Source organism: Ammospiza nelsoni, chromosome Z (assembly GCF_027579445.1).
Source record: "Ammospiza nelsoni isolate bAmmNel1 chromosome Z, bAmmNel1.pri, whole genome shotgun sequence".
NCBI lineage: Eukaryota > Metazoa > Chordata > Aves > Passeriformes > Passerellidae > Ammospiza > Ammospiza nelsoni.
Window position 1 is genome coordinate 24,715,244 of NC_080669.1, and position 20,849 is coordinate 24,736,092.

Here is a 20,849-nt window from a genome sequence, read left to right on the forward strand (position 1 = left end):
CAGATGCATGTGTGTAGGCCAAGTGTTTCTCTAATTAATGCTCTGTTCTTATTCTCCTAACATGTGTTAGAGGCAGAAAGACTTCAATGAGACAAAGCAGTGGCACAATCAAATCCTGAGATTTATTAGCTTTCTGGGCAGCTTTTCCCATTATGTAAAAGCTGTGTTTGTATTAGTATAGCAGTCAGACCCACCAGTGTGAGGATTACAGTTGGTTTTTACATAATGGATTATCCAAGATTAAGTGTTTTATTCAGGCACACGAGCAAAAATAACCAATTAGTGACTTTGTAGATTCCTTATTTAAAGGGAGCTGGAGGGCAATTGACACAAAACCCTCCTGCTACCTGCAGTCCAAAGACTGAAGCAGAGTAGTCTCAAGGATCTCCAACATCTCCACTCAGCAGGTAGGTCTCTCTTCAGCAGAGGTGGATGAGACTGGCATATCTTGCAGCAGGGAAATGCAGCTTGCATGGCAGCAGCTAGGAACAACCTAGTGTTTCTGCATGGGTGTTTGGGCTCTGGGTTGGGAGCTCAGCTTGAATGGTGCTGACAAGTGTTAGATAACTGTTTTATCTTGGCATTAGGACAGGTATTCAGTGTCAAATACTCTGCAAGAATGTGTAATGAAGGTTCTCTCTTCCTGAAGTCTGAGAAACAAATATGCTGGCATATGGATGAGGTGGGATACCCCAGGAGAAAAACAGCCATGATCACCTAGTGGTTGTGGTGCAATGACAGATCAAGCCTCTAGAAAATTAATATTATTTGTCATGTTTGTTGAAGGAATGGTCAGAGGGCAGCCAATACCAAGATGTGTTATGCCATTAGAGTGGGCACCCAGGAGAGGCCTGTTTTGGTGAGCAGAACTGGAGATAAGGAACATGGCTTTGCTGGCTTGAAAGCAAAGTGGACACTCACTGTGAAATAATTAGAAACAACATCTTTACAATGTACAGTGCTTTACCAGAGCTCATCAGAACATTTTTCTTGCTGTGAAAACAAAATTCAAAACATTTCAATTTTTTACCAAATCTTACTGACCTTATCCATAGTCTGGCTTGATTTATAATGCAAAAATACAATGAATTGCATTACTACTTCTGGCAAGCAAAATACTTCTCCAAAGTAATTGCCATCGATGTTCGGTTTTGGCTGAATTTAGGCACCACAATTACTCGGTATCAATGGAAGAGCTGGTTGTCAGTATCAATGGATAGTAGTATGGAAAAAAACTAGTCTTAAATGGTGGAAATGCATCTGTAGCACTATCTACCTCCATCTACTGCATGAAATAAACCCCCATGTTTGCTTTTGTCTTGCAGAATGAAATACGCACAGTATGTTTTCCTGGCCTCGGTCTTCTACACTGTTGAATATAGCCTAGCTCAGACCTGTGCAGTGGATTCTTTCTCTGTGAAAGACAATTTTGATCCAAAAAGGGTAATTATGGTTACTTCATAGTACATGTGCAGAAGCTTTACATATACACTGCTTTTCCAGATTATGAGCTTTGTTCATCTAAAGGGGTTCTTCACCAAAAAGCTAACTTCTTTCATATTCCGTGTTGCCGATGCTGTTCCTGTAGTTATCTCAGTACTGTTTAACCTTCTGAACACTACAGTAAAACTGGCCTTGAAAGCCAGGGATGTTACTAGAGCTTATATTCTGTTAGCTTGGCACAATTTTGAGCTTCAGGCAGTTCCATGAAAGGAACAATTTAGATCTACATCAGAGAGGAAGCTCAAGCACAAGCCCTAGGGTACTTGCACCCATCACCAGTCATTCTTGGGAGTCACAGCAAATGGAAATCTTACCTAGTCTGCTATGCTGAGCACTGACTCCTGTTTAAACACATCATTTGTGCTTCTGAGGAGAAAATGATGGCTAATCTGCTGTTGGAAAAGTCCAGACATGTGTCAGTACGTATGTTAATTAATGGTCAGCAAACACCACAGCTGTAGGGGCATCTGGGATGTGGCAAGCCTTTTGTCTATACAAGATTGGCTTTGCTTTGGTAACAAATCATGTCCAGGGAGAGCTTTGGGAATATCCCAGTTTAAAAAGTCAAAGTTTTTGCTCGGGCTCCTGTATTAGGAATCGCGGCCTTGCAGGCTTAAGCACATAACTTGCCTAACAGATGTTATTAGCTTCACTGCAGAATCAATTTTAACACCTAGCCAGCTCCTGCTCTTCTCAGCATTTCTACTGATAATGTTAACTTTTAAGGGTCTCCCTCTCTGTCAGTCACCTGTTAAGATCTTGTTTTCTTTTAACTAGATACTTCTTATACATTTTCAGGATCCATTTTTTGCATGAACATATTCTTTCTCTTAATCTGAGTCCATTTGTCTCTGCCATTACTCTCCCTAAAACACCCTCTCCATGTTCTGAGCATATAGTAATCATTTTCTGCTTTGCTGGGTAGGCCCTTTTCCCCATCAGAGATCAACTGTGGCCCGTGGCAGCCACAGAGATTGTCTCTTGCCAGCTTGCTACAGTCCTTGTACCTGCAATTTGATATTGTTGAACTTGGTATGGTATTCCATGGAAGAGAAGGGGCTTGAACAGGGAAGAACCAGTCTGACTCTCAGAAGATGTGTTCGGATGGGAGATGCTTTTGGTGTGGGGTCACTGTGACAGGAATGTCTCACTTCACAAGGACTACACACACAGTGCAGAGCTGCCAGACCCACTTCTTCTGGCACAGAGGCAAGGGTTCATCAGGCAGCGCGGCAGATCTGTGTGCTACATTCCCTCCTGACTCAGACTGGCTTTTATCATGCAGTGGGGAGTTAGAAAGGCACTTTGATTCACAAAATTGTTTTTGTGCTAATCTTGCCATGGTGGCTATTGCAGATATTAATGCACTTTCATGACAGTATGCAGGGAAATGGTATGCCCTGGCCAAGAAGGATCCAGAAGGCCTTTTCCTTCAGGACAACATCTCTGCTGAATACACTGTGGAGGAAGACGGCACAATGACAGCATCCTCCAAAGGCCGAGTGAAGCTTTTTGGGTGAGCTCTCTTGACTTTCAACTCTAGCTGCTGGCATGAGGCACTGGATGAGGGGGACATGGATGATGATCAACCCTGAGCACACAACATGGCTGAGTTTTCATCATCAAAATGGGAAGTTTAGCTAAAATATCAGATTAGAAGATAGAGGTTAGACACTTTTGAGATTGTTCACAGCCTGTCACAAAACTACTGCATAAAGTTAATTATTAAGTCAAGTCTTGATTGATGGAATGGTTAGATAAATTAATTGCAATCAAGTAAAGGACCTAATGAAGGCTGCCAAGATGCAAGATTTCTGAGAAAAACTTGTGGTTAACTCTTAGATGTAATTGCAATGCCTGAATGGACAGATGGCAGGAAGCTTAGAGTTTTGCCTGTTGGTCATGATTACTACAAGGAATTACGGCATGTAAAGAGATTAAATAGCTTTCTGAGTGCAAAAGAGAAAATCTGTGGCTTCCAATATGCTAGCACTAGCAGGTGGCTATGAACATTGTACATCTTAACAGTGCAGCACTCCAAGATATTTTGGGAATGGGCAAATGAGGTTTTGCAGGCATGCCATACTGTGCAAGGGGGAAGATGCATGAAAGGACTCTTCAAAAAACAAATGGGGTCTCAAGGATGCTGCAAATTTTATTTCTGTAAAGGTAGGATAAGAGAAAGCCCAGCCTGAGCAAGGAAGGGAATGAAGACCCTTCCACTGTTTCACTAATCCAGGTAAGGCTTGACAAAGAGTGTTGAAATGCGGATGGCATTCAAAGCAAAGAGATACCAAACAGAGAAGGGCATTGTAACAATGGACACCCACAGGGTTCTCAAAGGCTCTGTGACAGCTTTTCACCAGCTTGGCAGAGGAGCTGTAACTATTACTGTGCTTGTAACAGACATTGCTGTGCCCATACTGCCAGGAAGGGATAGACAGGGCAGAGCCAAGTCCCTGCCTCTTCCTGGGGCACATCTACTGAGCCCAAAACATCCCAAATGCAGGTGAGCTCACCCTGCAGACTGCTAGCAGGAAGCCAAGAAACAATGTTCATTATTGTGCTTGGTGTCTGTCTGCTTGTACAAAAATGGGTGGCAAAAATCTTACTGAACTGAAGGAGGGTACTGCCCCAGCCACAGCATAGCCTTACAGCAGTTGGGGACCAGAGGGCAGCAGCAATCACTGGCTGTGATTGATGTGTGTTTGGGGGGTGTCACAGATCTCCATCACTTAATGACATTAATTAGTGACTTTGCATTTAGAAAGGCCATGCCCCATGCCTGAGGGACTTGTACCCAAGCCCTGAGAGGACACCCATTTGAAGTTCTCATGCTGCCAGGTTTTACCTTGAATGTTATGGATCTCGTTGCAGTTTCTGGGTGATCTGCGCTGACATGGCTGCTCAGTACACGGTACCTGACCCAACCACTCCAGCAAAAATGTATATGACCTACCAGGGACTGGCCAGCTACCTCTCCAGTGGTGGTAAGTTAAATTCTCCAGCCCCCTGACACTTTTCAATTGCTGAGGATTTTGTCAATTACAGCTGTCCAGATGTGCATTTCCACATATAAGCAGGAAAAACAGTTCAGCTGGGATTGCTCCAAGCTCCCCTGAAACATCCTTTTAGGGAGAGCATGCTTTATCCAAGCAGTGCATTTTATCTCCACAGAACAGGCAGCATCCAGAGGCTCCCCACACATCCTTCTCATACACTATATATGTTAACAAGGAGGCTTACAGGCTTTGGGCCACACACAGTGGGTTCTGTACAGCCAATTGTGGTGTTCAGCCTAGGGAAGCCATTCTTCCTGGGGCCCACTGTGGGCATTATGGAAGTGCTGAGGTCAGTTGCCCCTGTACTACCCATAGCTAAACAGAGGAGACACGTAGACCCACAGCTGCACCCCAGCAACAGGACTCATTTCAGAGAGACACAGCTGGACTCAAAGAAATGGAGCTGTTAACTCAAGTGTACCTTTAGAAATGGCTCATGCTGAACCTTACATGCCCTTCAAAGCCCATCCTTCATGCCCAAGCCTCCCACAGCTGCAGTTCCTCAGCTGTGGAAGTTGGGGAGGACTTCTAAGGTGTAAGAAAGAAGTACATTACCTTAGTACTGGCAGATAAGCCACACCAAAAAGAACTAAGTAGAGAAAGGCTAGGAAACAGAAGGAATGTTTTACTGAGGCTTCCTGCATAGGAAATGTATGTCCTTCCTTCCACCATGCTTGATCAAGCAACATAAAGAAGTATGTTTTCATTGAAAACCTAGAAAATCCTAGTCCTCCTAATACCTTTAGCCTAAGAAACAAAAGGTGAAAATGCACCGAGCATCGTGGGGAAAATCATGGTCTCAAGATGCCCTGTGCTTGTCCCCGTTCTTCCCCTCATGGTGTGGAGATAAGCTGGATGTGTGACGTGATTATAGATCCTTTGGAAAGCTATCCCTAACACGAGTTTGCCACCTCCCTGCTGAAGGATCCACCTCTGCTCTGTTGTGCCCACTGTGACAAAGCTGTGTGTTGTTGTTTCAGGGGACAACTACTGGGTGATTGACACTGACTATGATAACTATGCCATCACCTATGCCTGCCGCAGCCTGAAGGAGGACGGCTCCTGTGACGATGGCTACTCCCTGATCTTCTCGCGCAACCCCCGTGGCCTCCCCCCAGCCATCCAGCGCATTGTGCGTCAAAAGCAGGAGGAAATCTGCATGTCTGGCCAGTTCCAGCCTGTGCTCCAGTCAGGTACTTCAGCCTAATTAGCAAACTCACTGAGTTGCACACATGATTGTATTTTCTGTTAATGTGACAGAACTACAGCAAACACAGCTGTTCTTTTTTTGTAACCTTTTCCTCATGTTAGATCTAGTAGGAAAAGAGCTACAAAGGGAAATCCATAACAGAACAAGAGCCTGCTACAGGCTGGTTCTGCAGCCTTAAGATTGCTACTTACCGGAATCCTGTGTGTTGAATCTGGTACACTACCAAATGAAGATCAGCCTTGTTACTGTAGTAGACAGTACAGGGATGGATGCAACAAGCCAGGGTCTCTGCACCTGGAAATCCTTGTCCTGGCCACTTGCATAATAGCATCTTACCATGGGTCCATGCAGTGTCCTCCAGGAAAAGATGAAAAGGTGCCTCCAGGAAGGAGGGGCTCTGAGCAGCATTTCTGACTGAGTCAGCTGGCAGTGGGAGTCAGCAGCTGCTCCACATATATGTAAACAGACCATGTTTAAAGCCCATTTTGGGAACATTTTTCTGGAGGTACAGAAATTGATCTTCTAGTTCAAATGCTGCCCATGAAATAAGTGGACACATTTTTAGGGCTCTGCAGAAGGCAGAAATTCTTCTTTGCTGGCCGTTGAGCACTCACACTCTTCACAACCTCACCTACCTGGCCTGGAAGTTGACCCTTTACCAAGCCACATAGCACATGTGCTCTGCACTGTGGCACATGGAATGGCAGCTAAAACCTCCTGAACAGCACATTGTTGTGTCAGCCAGTCCTCCACTACAGAGCAGGTACTGGCATCACCCAAGGCCATGGCCTGGGCATCCCTGCCCCACAGTGCTCTGTACTGCTCCCTGTAGCAGAGGGAAGGCAGCTGGTTTGCAGGGTCATGGATTGGTCCTCAGGAAAGCTAAAACTCCATGGCTAGCTAGGAAAGGCTGCCTGTGTCTGTGCCAATAGACAGAGAGAAATGCAAACTTTTGCACCCTGCCTCCTAGTCTTGTACTGTGATTCAGAAGTACCCCAGGAGGGTTGTAGTTACAGTTTCAGTGGAGATTTAATGGCTATTAAAGCCCTTTGCAAATTTACTTACACAGACTAAAGTTCACTTTTCTTTCTTTCCAGGGGCCTGCTAAAAGTACGCTTCTGATCCTATCCTTAAGCACAGAAACCAGACCTCTTGGTCTTGAAGTTGCCACTCAACTAATAATTTTAAAAAATCATAGTATGGAATAGTGTGTTTTTCCTGAAAAACACATGAAAATATTGGGGGATCTTTAAACAGTGTGCAATATAATAGTGATATTTGAATTTTCAAGGGAATACCTAATGTGGCATTTGTCAATAAATGTTTTGGAAAAAAAGGCACGTCTGAAACTGGTTTTTATTGCCTGTTGTCCTGTCTGTTGGGGAGCAGAAGCACTGAGGATGCTCACTGAGGAGCAGTGAGACAGCAGCAAGGGTGCTCCCAGCACAGGTGGGGCAGTGTCACTCCCCAGCTCTGAACAGGGCAGGCAGGGCAAGGATGGTGAGAGGGGCACGTCCCCTGACAGGGCTGATTGTCGGACACCAGCATGGTGACAGGGTAAACTCTAGTATTCACCCAGAAAGTCCAGCCAGTGAGGGCAGCAAGGCACAGGACAGTATGCAGGCACATCACTGAGACAGCTCCAGCCAAAAACAGGACTTAAGAGCACATCTGAGGCAGAGCTACCTGCAGCAAAGTTCCCAAGGGGAGAACCACAAATGCAATAAAACAGATGCTACTTTCAATGACAGTGGACAATGCTTTAAATGAGCAGGTGTGTGCATTTCTAATGGCATTAACAGTAATTTGCTCCTCTCTGTCTTGATTATCCAGTTTTCAGTATCTGAAAGGTATAGAACTGAAAGATATAGCATGGACTGGATTTATGGCAAAGAATTTCACAGATAGAGAAAGCCAAAGAAGAGCACCTGGAAATCTCCACGTAGAAAAAGGGTAACCTGAGTCAGTGTTATTGACGTGCATTTTCCACTGCTTTTAGTAAAACCACATTCACCTTGTGTTTCCTAATAATAAAAATCCAGTCTAGAACACCCCAGTATCCTGCAGTTTATCAACTACACAAATTTTTACAAGTTATAATTACCAAGCACTGAGGTAAGACCAAGCTGAACAGCCCCTGCCCCTGAGGCTTCAAAAAGGTGTGTGGAACAAGGCTGATATTGACTGAAGACCCTCAGAGCACTACAGTGTTAAACAGCTGCAAGATTCTTGCACAATCTTATCCACAGTAACCAGAAAGAGTATGGAAAGTAGAGACACTCTCCAGGACCACAGACATTATCCCAGGGATGCAGTGAAGTCTCTCAAACTTGTATTTCCCAGGATTTCCTGGCAATACTCATAAGGCTCTCAACCCGCTTGAACAAACATGTCCTTGCTCCTCAGGTCTAGAGAAAGTTACCCTCACAGACAACAAGATTGGGAGCTACCACCTAAGGCTAAGGACAGAAACAGAGGAGCACTAGCAGGAGCACTAGCTAACAAAACCCCATACAGACAGAGAACTACTCAGTGTTGAAAAAATATCAGCCTTTTCTGCTGGACTAAGTGCAAGGTCAGTGCATTGATTGAATGTTCTCCACTTCCACCTTTCTCCCAGCAGGAAGTATTGGGGTGGAATCTGTGACCTTAGGACTTGTATAACAACTGATTAGACAGCACTAGCCCTTAGCTGAAGAAGCATGGCCTTTGGCCAAAACTGTCAGACCAACACTACCAGTCTTAGAGAAGTGGGATTTTTTAATGTCTATGGTTATACTAATTGTATGACCAGAGCAGATGAGAGTTGTAGCAACAAGATACAAACAATATGCAGGACCCAGTGCATCTGCTTGGTGTAGTCTGTCCAGACAAGATAGGTAGTACAATTCCTCTTTAGCCACACGAGGCAAAGCCTGCAGGATCATAGAAATATAGAGGTGATTCTGGTTGAATACACCATGGTTGAGTTCACGTGCCCCAATAATTGTACTTGGGGGGGAGTATGTCTCCATCAGGACCACAAGCAAGTCCTCAATGTATGATGTGGTAAGTTAATGAACAGATGGGAGCTACATCATATCCATTTGTCTCTAATGACTGCAGGAAATGTGAAAGACAAGGAAGGATAGGCAGGCAGTCATGAGTGTATGCTGATGAGACTTACACTACTCTTGAAATTCTGTTGAGTTCAACATGAAACACCTCAGGTACATCTACAGGCAGACATCTGTCTGCTGTTTGAGCTGGTTGATGAAAAGCAGTGTATTATTCCTGGGTTTTAAGTGCGTGTATAGGTCCCAAGTCATAATCTCTATCCTGCACAAACTTTCCACTAACAAGACAAAATAAAAAAATTGTTTATACATTAAAAGGACTGTTGTTTTGTCCTCAGAAGGTCCTTTAGTGCTGGCAGAAAGACTATGACTGCGCAACAGCAGGAGGGACTCTGCAAGGATATTGTCCTTCAAACACCAGTGAACCTCCTCCAGCAAGGACACTGTGAATGCTGAGATCAGAGACTATGACACCATCTTGAGTTAGACCAGTTTTCCCTGGGCTGTGGTAACTGAGACAATCTATGCATTTAGGTTTCTACTTCAGCCTTGACATTTTTTATGTTTCAGTTACATGTAATGTTGGAATTTCCCCAAGTCGAGCTATTTTACCCCTTGTGCTGGTAGTCACAGTGAGCAGCTGCATGGTACTTGGTCGCTGGCTGGAGTTCAAATATGACAGTCCTTGAGAATAGTCTTTACTTTAAAGATTAAGTTGAAAGTAGAGTTGTAAGCAGTTTCTACAACACAATGATCAGATCTTGTTTTTACATGGTTCATGTGAAAGATTAATAACCAGTTTTATTTGCTCTCACAAAAGATGGTAACAAATGTAGGATATACACAATTAGACAATGTAAAATACTCAGCTGAAAGGTTCTTTCAGTTGCAAAATGGTTATATAGCCTCACAAGCTTTTGTTTCAAGCACAGGCAAATAATTCCATGTTGCAGTTACATATTCTTATTTGGATTAATGAACAGCAAAAGACATACATGAGCGCTCTGCAGCCTTGCTTTGGTTATGATACTACAGAACTACTAAGCACCTGCTATTCACACCTGGTTCTATAGATACTTGGCACTTCTGAAAACTCAAACAGTAATGGGGGGCTGATCACTACATATAACAGAGGAGATTAGTTAAACATGCAATTTTGGAAACACTATCAGAGTCAGCAACAGATGGTTACAGAAATCTTAAGTTTCAAGTACTAAATAGCGTTTTTCTGTAGACATTAAATGATGAAAAAAGAAAACGCCATTTCAAAAACTTTTATAATTTGTTAGAAATAAACTCATACCTGGAAATACCAACTTCTCTTCTCTCTCTTGTTAATACATGCTCATTTCTTAAAGGAATGAGTTTATATCATAGCAGCAAAGAAGATTTTCAGAAGAAATCTTCTATTTTTCATGGTTTGCACATCTATATATTTTCATCCCTGCATAACAAAATCAATACTATTCACTACAGCTATGTTTCTTTTTTTTTTTTTTTTTCTTTTTTTCTTTTTTTTCCTTTTTTTTTTTTTAATACACCTGTAACTAGTACACAGTCCTTGGTTTGATAAAGACTGCTATATTCTGATTGCCAGGGTGGGAAAATTTTAAAGCAGAAGGGCTACTCAGGTAGGACATCTTAACACACTAAACTGTCCACTCAAGCTCCTACATCTTCCCCTGCTCCAGACACACTAAAATCTCTCAAGACCCTACACTTAGTATTTCTCTAAATAATTTCATTTGTTGTTCCACCTCATGCTAGCAAAACAACATGTGTTAACCGCTAGATTTTACTTAACTCTGTACAATGGTTCTTCACTCAGGGGCAATTATCACAAGTTTAAAATGTATTTTTACTATCTCTATGCAAGTAGAATGTCTCAATAACTTTTCTTAAATTTAGAGGATGCAATTCAGTAGGATCCATGGCCGCTTCCTGTTCTGCCTGTACAGACAAGGAATTGGAGGACTAGGATGCGGTAAGTGCCCCTTATTAAAACTCAAATGAGGCAAGAAATATTTCATCTGAATTCTGTGACAGAGTAAGTCTTTTAAAGCTAATTTTCAGTAAAAGCACTTGAACAAATAATCAGCAAGTAAGGAGATACAAGGCCACTTTCACATGCACTGACTTTTTGCATGTTTCTTTTCTGTGCTGTAAGAGTTGAGGGTATTTGAGGTAGTTCAGCTCTCTCCTACTGTGCAAACTTGGGCACTTCTCTTTTTCTGAGACCTGAATGTTTCATCAAATATGCAGTTTTTGTTGTTATGTTGGTGAGGTGGCTGATGTCAGCAAAGAGAGCAGTAGGGGATTTGTTTGTGTGACAAAGGCACTCCTCTTATGGAAAACACTCCAGCTGTTTTCACTGGCATTATCCTTCTCTCTGCAAGCCTGTTAAAGGCACAGCTCAAACTGTGCCAGTTGTGAAAAGACAAGAATAAAGCAGCACCCCTGCAATTTCAGGGAACTTTGCTGTTTACATAAAGTGTTTGGCACCTGCAAGCACAGCCAGTGGTGATCTGTAGCCCGTGATCTTGGGCTATCACACGCTCACGCACATGCTTTGCAAAGCACGGGAGCTCAAACTGTTCTTTGTTAATTTCCTAAGTGTCCTAAGTAGTAGCCCTGCTACATTCAAGAGTGTGCTGTCCCGTTATACGAAGACACAAAGGCTCTAACTAGTGTTTCAGCTTTCTCCTGGCTATGCAGAGCTGAGTGACCACTTACTGAGGGGAGGTGTTAGCTGTAAGGGCTGAAGGACACCAGGCTAGGTGACAGCAATGGAGAGAAAGAGGGACTTTCAGGCTTAGAGCCTCTACCACAAATGGGCAGCAGCTGGTGGCCAAAGTGCAAACAGGTGACTTGGACAAAAGCACAAAAGAGAAAAGGCAGGAGGCTAGGGCTTTCTGTGCCTTCTCCCCTCTGTGAATGAGCTGATACCCCTGCCTCTGCCTACAGGAAACAGCTCTGGCACCCATGTAATGGTCACAAATACAGAGAGAGCTGGGTGGAAACACCTTTGTGAGAGAGTGAAAAACCTCATACACCTGAAGACGTGGCAAGCATTCTGAAATAACCCACTGTGACTAACCAGCCAAAGGAACTAAGGGATCCTTTACTTCATGTTCTGAATGTGTCTTGTCACTGTGCACTTTTCCATCAAACCATTAAGTCAAGACTGGCTAGCAGCTCAGGCAGCCAGTTCACTCTCAGACAGGTCCTCCATGTGCCTTTGCTACCATCCTCACCCACACAGTGAAGCCAGCGTTCTGTTCCTGCTACAGTTTGTGACCTTTAAAAATCTTAGCTTGTCCTGGCTGTTAGCTCAGTGAAAAAGGGAGAATAATAAATATGTATTCCCATAATTCCTAGTTATCCAGGCTGAATCCCTGTCCTACGGTAGCCTCTTACCAGTTGCAGTTGTAGCTGTTTGATAATGCTGTCTTTTGTGCTGTGAAGAGTTAACAGGGGCAGTTGCTTGTAACTTGCGTTCCTAACTTCATCAGGTCGTTACCATACACCCTCCTCAGCCTGGGAGGAGTTTATTTTTCTGGGAAGTTGTCATTAGCAAGGAACATACACCACTCTGACACCAAGCCAGGCACCACTCTTCAGCATCACTTGAAAGCTTCAATGTACCCCACGGGAAAAGAGGGCAGGCCTGCCTTCCCCCAGTAGTCAACGGCACGCACTCTGTAAAAGCCGGAGACTGAGCTTCCTGCAAATGAAAAGGTTAGAAATGGTCACTGGGAAACGCTGGCACCTGTGGGACTGGGAGGATGTGAAGCAGGCACTACTCCTGTAAAATGTAGGTTCGTGGAACAGGCTGGGGAAATCAGTTCTGCATCCTACGTAAGTGTGTCTGTGTCTGTCTGATTAAAAATGATAACAAATTCCTTGTGGCCAAGTACTGACTTTTTTATCTTGTTTCACCAAGGAATTCCTCTCTACTTACTAGGATTAGCAAGTACAGCTACAGGACTGCTATCCTAGCAGCTCCTTTGGAAGAAGGCTGTGACATTTGCAACACACAATTACTAATTTCCTTTTTTTCCAACTTACTTTTCTGCCTGAATTTTGCCTTTGGAACAGGTTATGTGGGGACAGTTTCAAAAAAGAAGAAGAACAAGAAGCACACCGGCTGACTGAAAACCCTCTGCTCTACTCAGGAAGCAGCACCACTTACTTTAAAGGTATGTGAACTGATCTTCTGTTTTGCTGCTTTTTATCCTCAATCCAGTTCAAAGAATACAGCTTTCCCCAGCAGAATCTTTGAACACACAAGTAATATAAATTTGGGGGTATTTTATCTAATTAATTTATTTTTATATATGTTTTAGTGTTTTTATTTTAGGAAAAAAAGAATGCCAGAAATAATGGGTGAGGAGGAAGTTCCTAGCAATAAGGACTACTGAGACATGATATTTTTTCAAGTAGTCTTTTTTGTTGCTGTTTGTTTTGAAACAAACTATTAAAACTGGTATATAATATTATAGTATAATAATGAATAATAACTTCAGAGATTTGTCATAGCCAAGATTTAAAGTCTTTGCTTGCTAACATTGCATAAATAGCTCTGAACTTTTATTATGCCATCACTGCTGATGTTAAGGCTTTCTCAGGGTAAGATAAGCCCTTGTTTCTGGTAAAAAACATCTCTCAACTGCTTTTTAATAGTATCACTATAAGGCAAGGTTTGTCTGTGGTTCACTCAGCTCTCATCAGTGCTTATCATCAATATTTGTTGGATGGTCATGTTGCAGACTACACAGCATTTGCTTAAAAAAGAAAAAAACAAAACAAACAAAAAACCAACAACCACCACCCTCCACCTGCAGATAAACAAAAAAATACCCAAATAAAACATCTGTATCTTCCTTCACTTGGATGTTTCATCTGAGTAAACTTCTATTGCAAGGTCTGGTCATGGTTTTTTGTGGGGTGCTTTGCTATAATTTTGCATATTTTTACATCGGCTACAAATTGTTACTTAACTTCTCAGGGACCTTGCCAAGCCTGCAGTTCAGTAACTGGCTTTTGTGACAAGGAATTACCCATGACATACCACTAATAATGTCCTCATGACTACTTGTTGATCTCTGTTTGTCCTTGAAAATAAGTCTCTTACTGAGAATACAATCCTAAAGGAGGGGATGCGCTCTTATCTGTGAGGGACTGTGTGTTACTTGCAAGTTACCTACCTTCAGTAGTTACTAAACAATGGTTCACAAACTCATGATGGCAATATCACATGATAGATTACCTAACGTGAGTATTCTTGCCATACCTGGACTGTAGACCCAGAGAGTGAATATTGTGTCTTTGGTATTAATCCGCTGGTACACTTTTCCATCTGATGAGAATTCCACTTCAAATGTCTTTATACACCTAGAAAAGAGAACCAGAGAGGTTTGTAATTACAACTGACAATACATGAACTCTCAAATACTATGAAAAATCAGGGTTATATCAACAAGAAGGACAAAAATAAGAAATGTTCAGTTGATTCATTCCTACCAAATGTAGGATGGAATTAATTGGCACTATTAGGAAGAACCAGGGCTCCAACAGCCTCAGAAACACCTAGACTGACTTGCTGCTTTGGGTATACGCAGCATCACAAAATGTCACGCATCTTTCACTCAGACACCAGGGTTATCAAGAATGAAGAATCTAGAGATACTGGCTTGAAAAGGACCTAAGTCCTTTCCTGAGGTAATCTATTGGTAACTGGATCACCTTTCATAGTTCACATATAGAGGGTTTCCAGTTAAGTTGAGCTTGCTGAAGAAAGCAACTGGAGGTTTTCTCTTCCAGTTCACATCCCTTACAGAGATGTCTAAGATCCCACTTAGGCATCTGCTGATAATGTAACCTCTACCATGAATCTTCCTGTCTGCTATGCTGAATAGAATCCCCTCAGAAAAGCCACTGAATGCTGGTGACCAACAGGCAGATTCCTTTGATCAGGCCACAGATTAGGCAGGGTTGCTTTTCACAGTTTGTGCACACAGGTCCTACAGTTCACTTTTCAGACAAATGCACTGTATCATCTATCAAGGAGCAACAATTCATTAATTTTTGACCTTGTTTTACTCTGTAGAGCTTGTGGAAAGTTAGGGACTAGTATGTTGGTAACTCATTTGTATCAATTTTATTTTAAAGCCACTTACTTTGACTTAACACAGTCGTCATCCCACAGCACAATGACCTGCCCCTTTGTGAGAGGGATCAAATGAACACCAGTCACCTGTCCAAAGACACAAGCCCATGTAAAAAAACTGTACAAACTAATCAGCCAGGTCAAATTTCTGTGTTCATCCTTCCATACTAATTATTTGCTTTGATTTTTTTCCATTGAGATCAGGTGTAAAAACAAAATTCTTCGCTCTGTAGCTTTTTGCAGTCCGTGTCTCCCACTCATCAACCCTGCAGAGGACCGTCAGAGGCTCTGGGTACCACTATGAACATGGGTGAGACTGAATGAGCAGAAACAGATGTCTAATATGGAGGCCATGATTCCATTTTAGCTTTAGCTCTCAATTAACTTGTCAATCCTTGTAGCATACTATGTGATTTTTAAAGAGATACTGCACTTTTCAGTACTGTTTTACTAATTTCTCACCATGGGAATTTTCATTCATCTTAGTGATGGCTCCTATCACTTGCTATGTAGTACTTTATCTTGAATTACATCTTTGAGAGCCTTCTCATCAAAAGAGAGAAGAATTGTTTATTTACTAATTCTTACACTTTTAACAATAAATTAATTTGATGGTCTTCTTCTAAGATTTAAGGCAGGAAGCAGTTTCAGTTTTGATGTGTCTAATGGTAGAATACAACACATACTTGATCAGGAGCTGATCTGGGTCTTGCACAGATGTGGATAAGAAAGACTGAGGGAATGGGAAAGTCTTGCTTCAGTGTCAGGATGCCAGCTTCAGGAAATGGAAATGGACCTGTTACCAGTGGGTCCTGCAGAGCCAAAGAGTAGTGTTGTGAAAAGTCTTTCATTACAGCACCTAAAGACCAACTGTTAAACCAGTGTAAAGTGCTTGTGTATTAACTTTAGGACTCTAAATTTCCAATAGAGTTGGTACTGCTAATGCTTACAGGCATCAAAGTTCTCCACACTCGGAGAACTTGTTTTCCAGCTCCTCCGGAAAAAGAGGGTCGGCCGAGCTCACAAGTTGGGTTGACCACAAATGCCCTTAGGCGCATTCTGTCACTTCTGTAACCTCCCACGGACGCCTTTCAGGCTAGAGGTCTTTACAAACCATGGCCCCATCTCTTCCCAGTGTGCAGAACAAGCTACTGCTAGCTACAACAGCTACACGGCTGGTCTCTGGGGATGAGGCTGTACCAGACAGCCAAGAGCATGTACAATCTTGCTGCTGCCCTTTTTAAGGAAGAGCTGATGTCTCCTACAATGTCCCACAGGCCTTAGCAATAGTCAGTTGTGGTGACTGGGAAGAGAAGACACAGTACTCTGTACTGAAGTCAGAAAGTGAGTACTGTCTGTGGGCCCTGAAGGGGATGAAGATGACCTCTGTTTTTAACCTGGGAGTCTGAATGCATTGGGGAAACTATGGGAGGGGGAGCTGAAGCGACAGGCTGCTCTCATATGCTCACATACAGTAAGTAATCTCTGCATGGCTTTCATCCATAGGGAGGAGAGGACTTCTCAGAGAAGACTGACTCCTTAACTATCTCTATGGTGCATTCAGCACTAGTGAGGATGAGGGAAAATTGTCAATCTCCATGTGAGCCCCTCAGTTTTCTGAACTTGCACTGGGCAGTTTTCACCTCAGGGAGGTGTTTGTTTTCTACTATTAATGGGGTTCATTTCAACCTTCTAATGCAGCAATTTGGCCATTCTGTCATATACACAGGGCCATGTGACTTACCTGAGCAGATGGAACAGAAAGAGCCTCAAAGCCCACTGAATATTCAGAGAGAAGGCAGAACTTCCCCAGGAGCAACTGTGCTTCCTTATTTTATGGGTAGTCCCAGAGTGAAGAGGTTGTATAACACAAACACCAAGGCATAAGCTGTGTGTGAGCTACACTTTTCTGCAGGACTGCAAGTGAATTTTTGTGTGTATATAAAAAGTGAATGACTGTGGGCTAAGGAAATTTTTGTTAGAGGCCTGATTTGTTGTATTTTTCACAAGCACTTTACTCGTACAACACTTCAAGCAAACACATAATCATACCTCAGCATCCCTTATTTGCTGGAACTGCTCTGAAGAAGGAAAGTCAGGGCTTCCTAGGCTCTTCCACTTCAGATAGGGATTGGTTTCGTTGTTATCCATGTAATATGTCACATACACCATCTCTGTAGGAGATGAGACAAACAAAAGAAGTAAACTCTTTACTTGGATTTAAAGATTAACAAGAATAAATTTAGCAGGTGTGTAAGTCTACCTTTTCAAAACTGATTTCAGCACTTTGGAGCCTAACTTCCACTGGAAAGTCCCACAGCTAGGACTCTCATGAGGCTGTACAATTTACATTTGCCAAGTTTACCTTTCAAACTATTACTTCCACAACCAGAACCAAAATTCTCTTTTTGCATGCATTTGTTGGGTAACTCAATCAGCTGTGCAATTGTGTGTTTGTGTTGGCTGTCTTGGAGGCATCTCATAAAGGGAATTGTTACTTGGCAATATCCAGCCAAGTACACTGAGATCAGTAGTTTTCCAGAAAGGTAGCACTTGGCAGTTGCTATTAAAGGTGGGATCAAAGTGTAGGCATTAGGAACCTTTCAAAGAAGGACACCATTATATCTCAGAAAATCTAGGAGTGCACAAAAGATGACAGAGGAAGCTAGAAAATTAAATTCACTCTTCCAATGAAAGGCAGTTCAGTAGAAGTTTTCCAGCTGATATTCCCTGTTAAAGATCACTCAATATGAGCTGTCTACATGGTATTTGTTTACCTCTATGTTTGGGGAAGTGGGTGGCATTCACTGTGACCGTGCTGATGTTAGATGAAGTCCTGTTATCCTCACTTGAATACATCAGTACTGTAGCTTGCCAGCTATCTGAGGGCTGTGTCCCACTTGGGGTGTGCACAGATGCCAGCACTCCAACTGTGCTATTTTGAGCGCTTTCATCTCCACTGATCTTCACTTCAGCAAAAATCTGCTTTTCTCCTTTAAAAAACATGACAACTGTTAGCATCACTGTTAGTCAGTCCTGTGTCAGAAGCTGCAGGGTCAAAGCATGCAAATAGACTGAGCATAAGTGAGCTATGTTCTGCCTTATTTTACCAGTTACAGTCTTCAGTCAGATTTATTTCACAACAGTAGAGTGTTGTGAAATACATATTACAGCAGTTCTTATGCTTAGCATTTTAGCTAACAACATGCAAACAGGTGACAGTGAATGAAGTTCTCCCTGTAACATGCTGCATGAATCTTCCAGCTACAGGGATTTCTTAAAGACAGTTGCAGCCTGATGGTGTGTACCCCTTGCATCACAAGAGGGAAGTACCAGTCAACAAAAAGTGAGTGGTTGGCACACAGAGAATATAAACAAAGCAGTAAGTTAAATCAGATAACAGACTCTCAGAAATATTTTCTGAGCTATCAATCTGTCTGAGGAAATGAAGTTTCATTTTCTTAACACAGCTAGTAAACAGTGAGGGAAGCTCTTGCTTTTATGAATAGCAAGACGGCTGGAACTATCTTTCTTAGGCTGGAGACTTCTAGGTGGGAGGGGTTATCGACATGCTCTTTACTATACCTAGCAGCGCCAGCAAGCCCATGGCAGTCAGCACTGGTTTCCGCACCATCTGGACATGAGGTGGCTTTGTGTTGTTCATCTGAAAACGTGCTGTCAGAGTCCGCTGGGTGAAGTAATGAGGGTAGTAGCTCAAGAAGGCATTGTCATTACTCAGCAACGAGTAGTTGATAGTGTTGTTGGCTTTGGAAATGAGCAGGTTTTGGTGCTGGATGATTACCTGCAAAGTCACAGAGAAAACGAACCTTCACCTTGGAGAAAAACTAATAAACATGCAGTAGTCCTTGTATTTTTTTAAAAATCTTTACAGAATTCTCTAAAGAACTGTCCCTCTTCCTTTTAGAAAAGACTGAAGAAAATAACTGTTTATCATAAGTCTTGGAAAACCTGCACTTTAGGTACTATATTAGTCACTGTAAAATATTAAGCACCTGCATAGTTTTACAAGTAGTAAGTCTCTGAAATAATTAATAATAGAACTCTTCACAGATAATGAACACATCTCCTTGTCTATTGCACTACAAATTATGCCCCTCTGTCTTGAATACTTAATTAGCAATCAGGATTTACCATCTGAATTAAATCTAAATAGTTCTCCAAATCTGGAGTTACTTTGTACCCACTACATCAGTGTCTGTGAGCTGGTCCTGGATTCTGTTTCTCAATTAGCCATTTTTCCCATTTGGTGCTAACTTGGAATTAATTCTCCTGGTACTTCACTGGTTGCTGTGCTGCTCTCCCAAAAAACATCCAAGTTCCCAAGTTCTCAGCATATTAGATTGTGCCTGAATATAAGAATTAAGCAGAACTTAAGAATTAAGTCAGAAGGCTGGCAACTGACAGTCTCACAATTGTGTCTCTGAAGAAACACAGTGCTTCCATTTTCTATACAACCAAGTGTTAATTTTCCACTGGATGTGTCTTTCTTTCGCCCTTCATATCACCACATCATTATAAACACTGCTACTTTGTCCTGCAAACTGTCTGCGATGCAGTCACTGACTTGTTGCCTTAGCAAAGACAGCTTGTATATGCAGTCTCAGGGAACTGGGAGCCTTTGTCTCCTCAGGAGCAGCTGATAAGATGCATCTTTTTTCTGGGTGACATACATACTCTCGCATTTGGGAATTATTCCTTTGCACAGGAGCACTTGGACTCTATGTGCTGTTTAAGGTAGTGGCTCACAAAGCACTCGGTCTGCAGTAGAAATTATTGCTTTGCAGGGGAAGGGCTGAGCTTGCTCTGGGGCCAAGGTGCAATTACTGCAGAGCTGGGAATGTTGACCGCTCTCTTCTGCTTTTCTGGCCAACATCAGTAATTATTAGCAGTAATTAATAAGATCATGTGTACAGCCAGTATCCCAAACCAAAGAATGGACTATGCTAAGAGCTCAAGGCACTTCTTTATTATACCTGATGTCTCTTGATGAGATAAAATTCTGAAGGAGCTGGGAAATAATTCTTACATATAGAGGTGACAGCCAGCAGTACAGACACCACAGCAGCAGTATTACATGGAGAGGGCATGTGTGGGAGTGATCTTATCAGATGGATCTAACTGGGAGACTGTATACCTTCTCAGTTCTCTAGCACTTCTCTGTGAAGTTCTCAGTTTGGTTCTGGGTTGGACTTTTTTTTTTTAAGAAAGATGAAGAAAACTAAAGTTAAATTAAATTTACAAATTAAATCAAGCTACTAAAACTAGACTACTCAGGGAAACCCCCACTGTACCAGTAGGGAGATCTCCTTTTTTAGGATCTATTAGTCTGAGTAACTGCTTAAAAATTAATTGTTAAGCCTACTTTTTCAACTGCAAAAACACATCAGGGGACACTACTGTGCCAAAACTACCAATGACCTGTTACCTTTACAACCATCGCTGCATACGTCACATCAGCTCGCCAGAGCTGTGGAATGGACCATCCAACCATTGGATCTGCTTCATCATTATATATTGCAACAGAAGAAAAACCTGGAAACAGCTTCTGAATTTGCTGAACTGCTTCTACTTCTTGTTGCAAGATGTAGAGAGAATTCCCACCTCCCTGCAACAATATTTCATATGTACTTAATGGTAATGAGAAAAAGGTGGTAAACATACAGACATAACCTAAATTCATAAACATAAAACATATTTCTTGGTCACCAAGCTGCTGTGGACCAACAAAACTAGTATTTTTCCTTCATCTACTACAGCACGTGCTACTTGCATGAGCTCTTCCTAGAATATAAAATGGAAAAGAAGTAGAGGAATTTTTTCCCTTTGGG

General features: G+C 42.3%; 3 protein-coding genes across 4 annotated transcripts in view; 2 read left to right on the forward strand and 1 right to left on the reverse strand.

Moving 5' to 3' along the window:
* Positions 1–1,326: 1,326 nt before the first annotated feature.
* LOC132086855 (purpurin) lies at positions 1,327–5,772 on the forward strand. The gene is made up of 4 exons (XM_059492791.1): positions 1,327–1,443; positions 2,883–3,019; positions 4,381–4,493; positions 5,546–5,772. The coding sequence occupies exons 1-4, from the start codon at positions 1,327–1,329 to the stop codon at positions 5,770–5,772; spliced, it is 594 nt and encodes a 197-aa protein (XP_059348774.1).
* Positions 5,773–10,312: 4,540 nt separating this feature from the next.
* Positions 10,313–20,849, reverse strand: part of IDUA (alpha-L-iduronidase) — a 45,327-nt gene continuing 34,790 nt past the window's right edge. The window contains exons 7-14 of one of the 2 annotated variants that reach the window (XM_059492357.1): positions 20,447–20,626; positions 18,586–18,802; positions 17,778–17,993; positions 17,053–17,174; positions 15,687–15,812; positions 15,011–15,087; positions 14,125–14,225; positions 10,313–12,555 (exon numbers count right to left, since the gene is read on the reverse strand). In XM_059492357.1, the coding sequence (XP_059348340.1) occupies positions 12,455–12,555; positions 14,125–14,225; positions 15,011–15,087; positions 15,687–15,812; positions 17,053–17,174; positions 17,778–17,993; positions 18,586–18,802; positions 20,447–20,626 (1,140 nt within the window). In that variant the 3' untranslated portion in view covers positions 10,313–12,454. The remainder of the gene's footprint in view (positions 12,556–14,124; positions 14,226–15,010; positions 15,088–15,686; positions 15,813–17,052; positions 17,175–17,777; positions 17,994–18,585; positions 18,803–20,446; positions 20,627–20,849) is intronic. The other variant, XM_059492358.1, reaches the window with a different exon arrangement.
* Positions 12,925–20,849, forward strand: part of SLC26A1 (solute carrier family 26 member 1) — a 34,081-nt gene continuing 26,156 nt past the window's right edge. The window contains exon 1 of the mRNA XM_059492355.1: positions 12,925–13,030. The gene's annotated coding sequence lies outside the window, so the exon portion shown is untranslated. The remainder of the gene's footprint in view (positions 13,031–20,849) is intronic.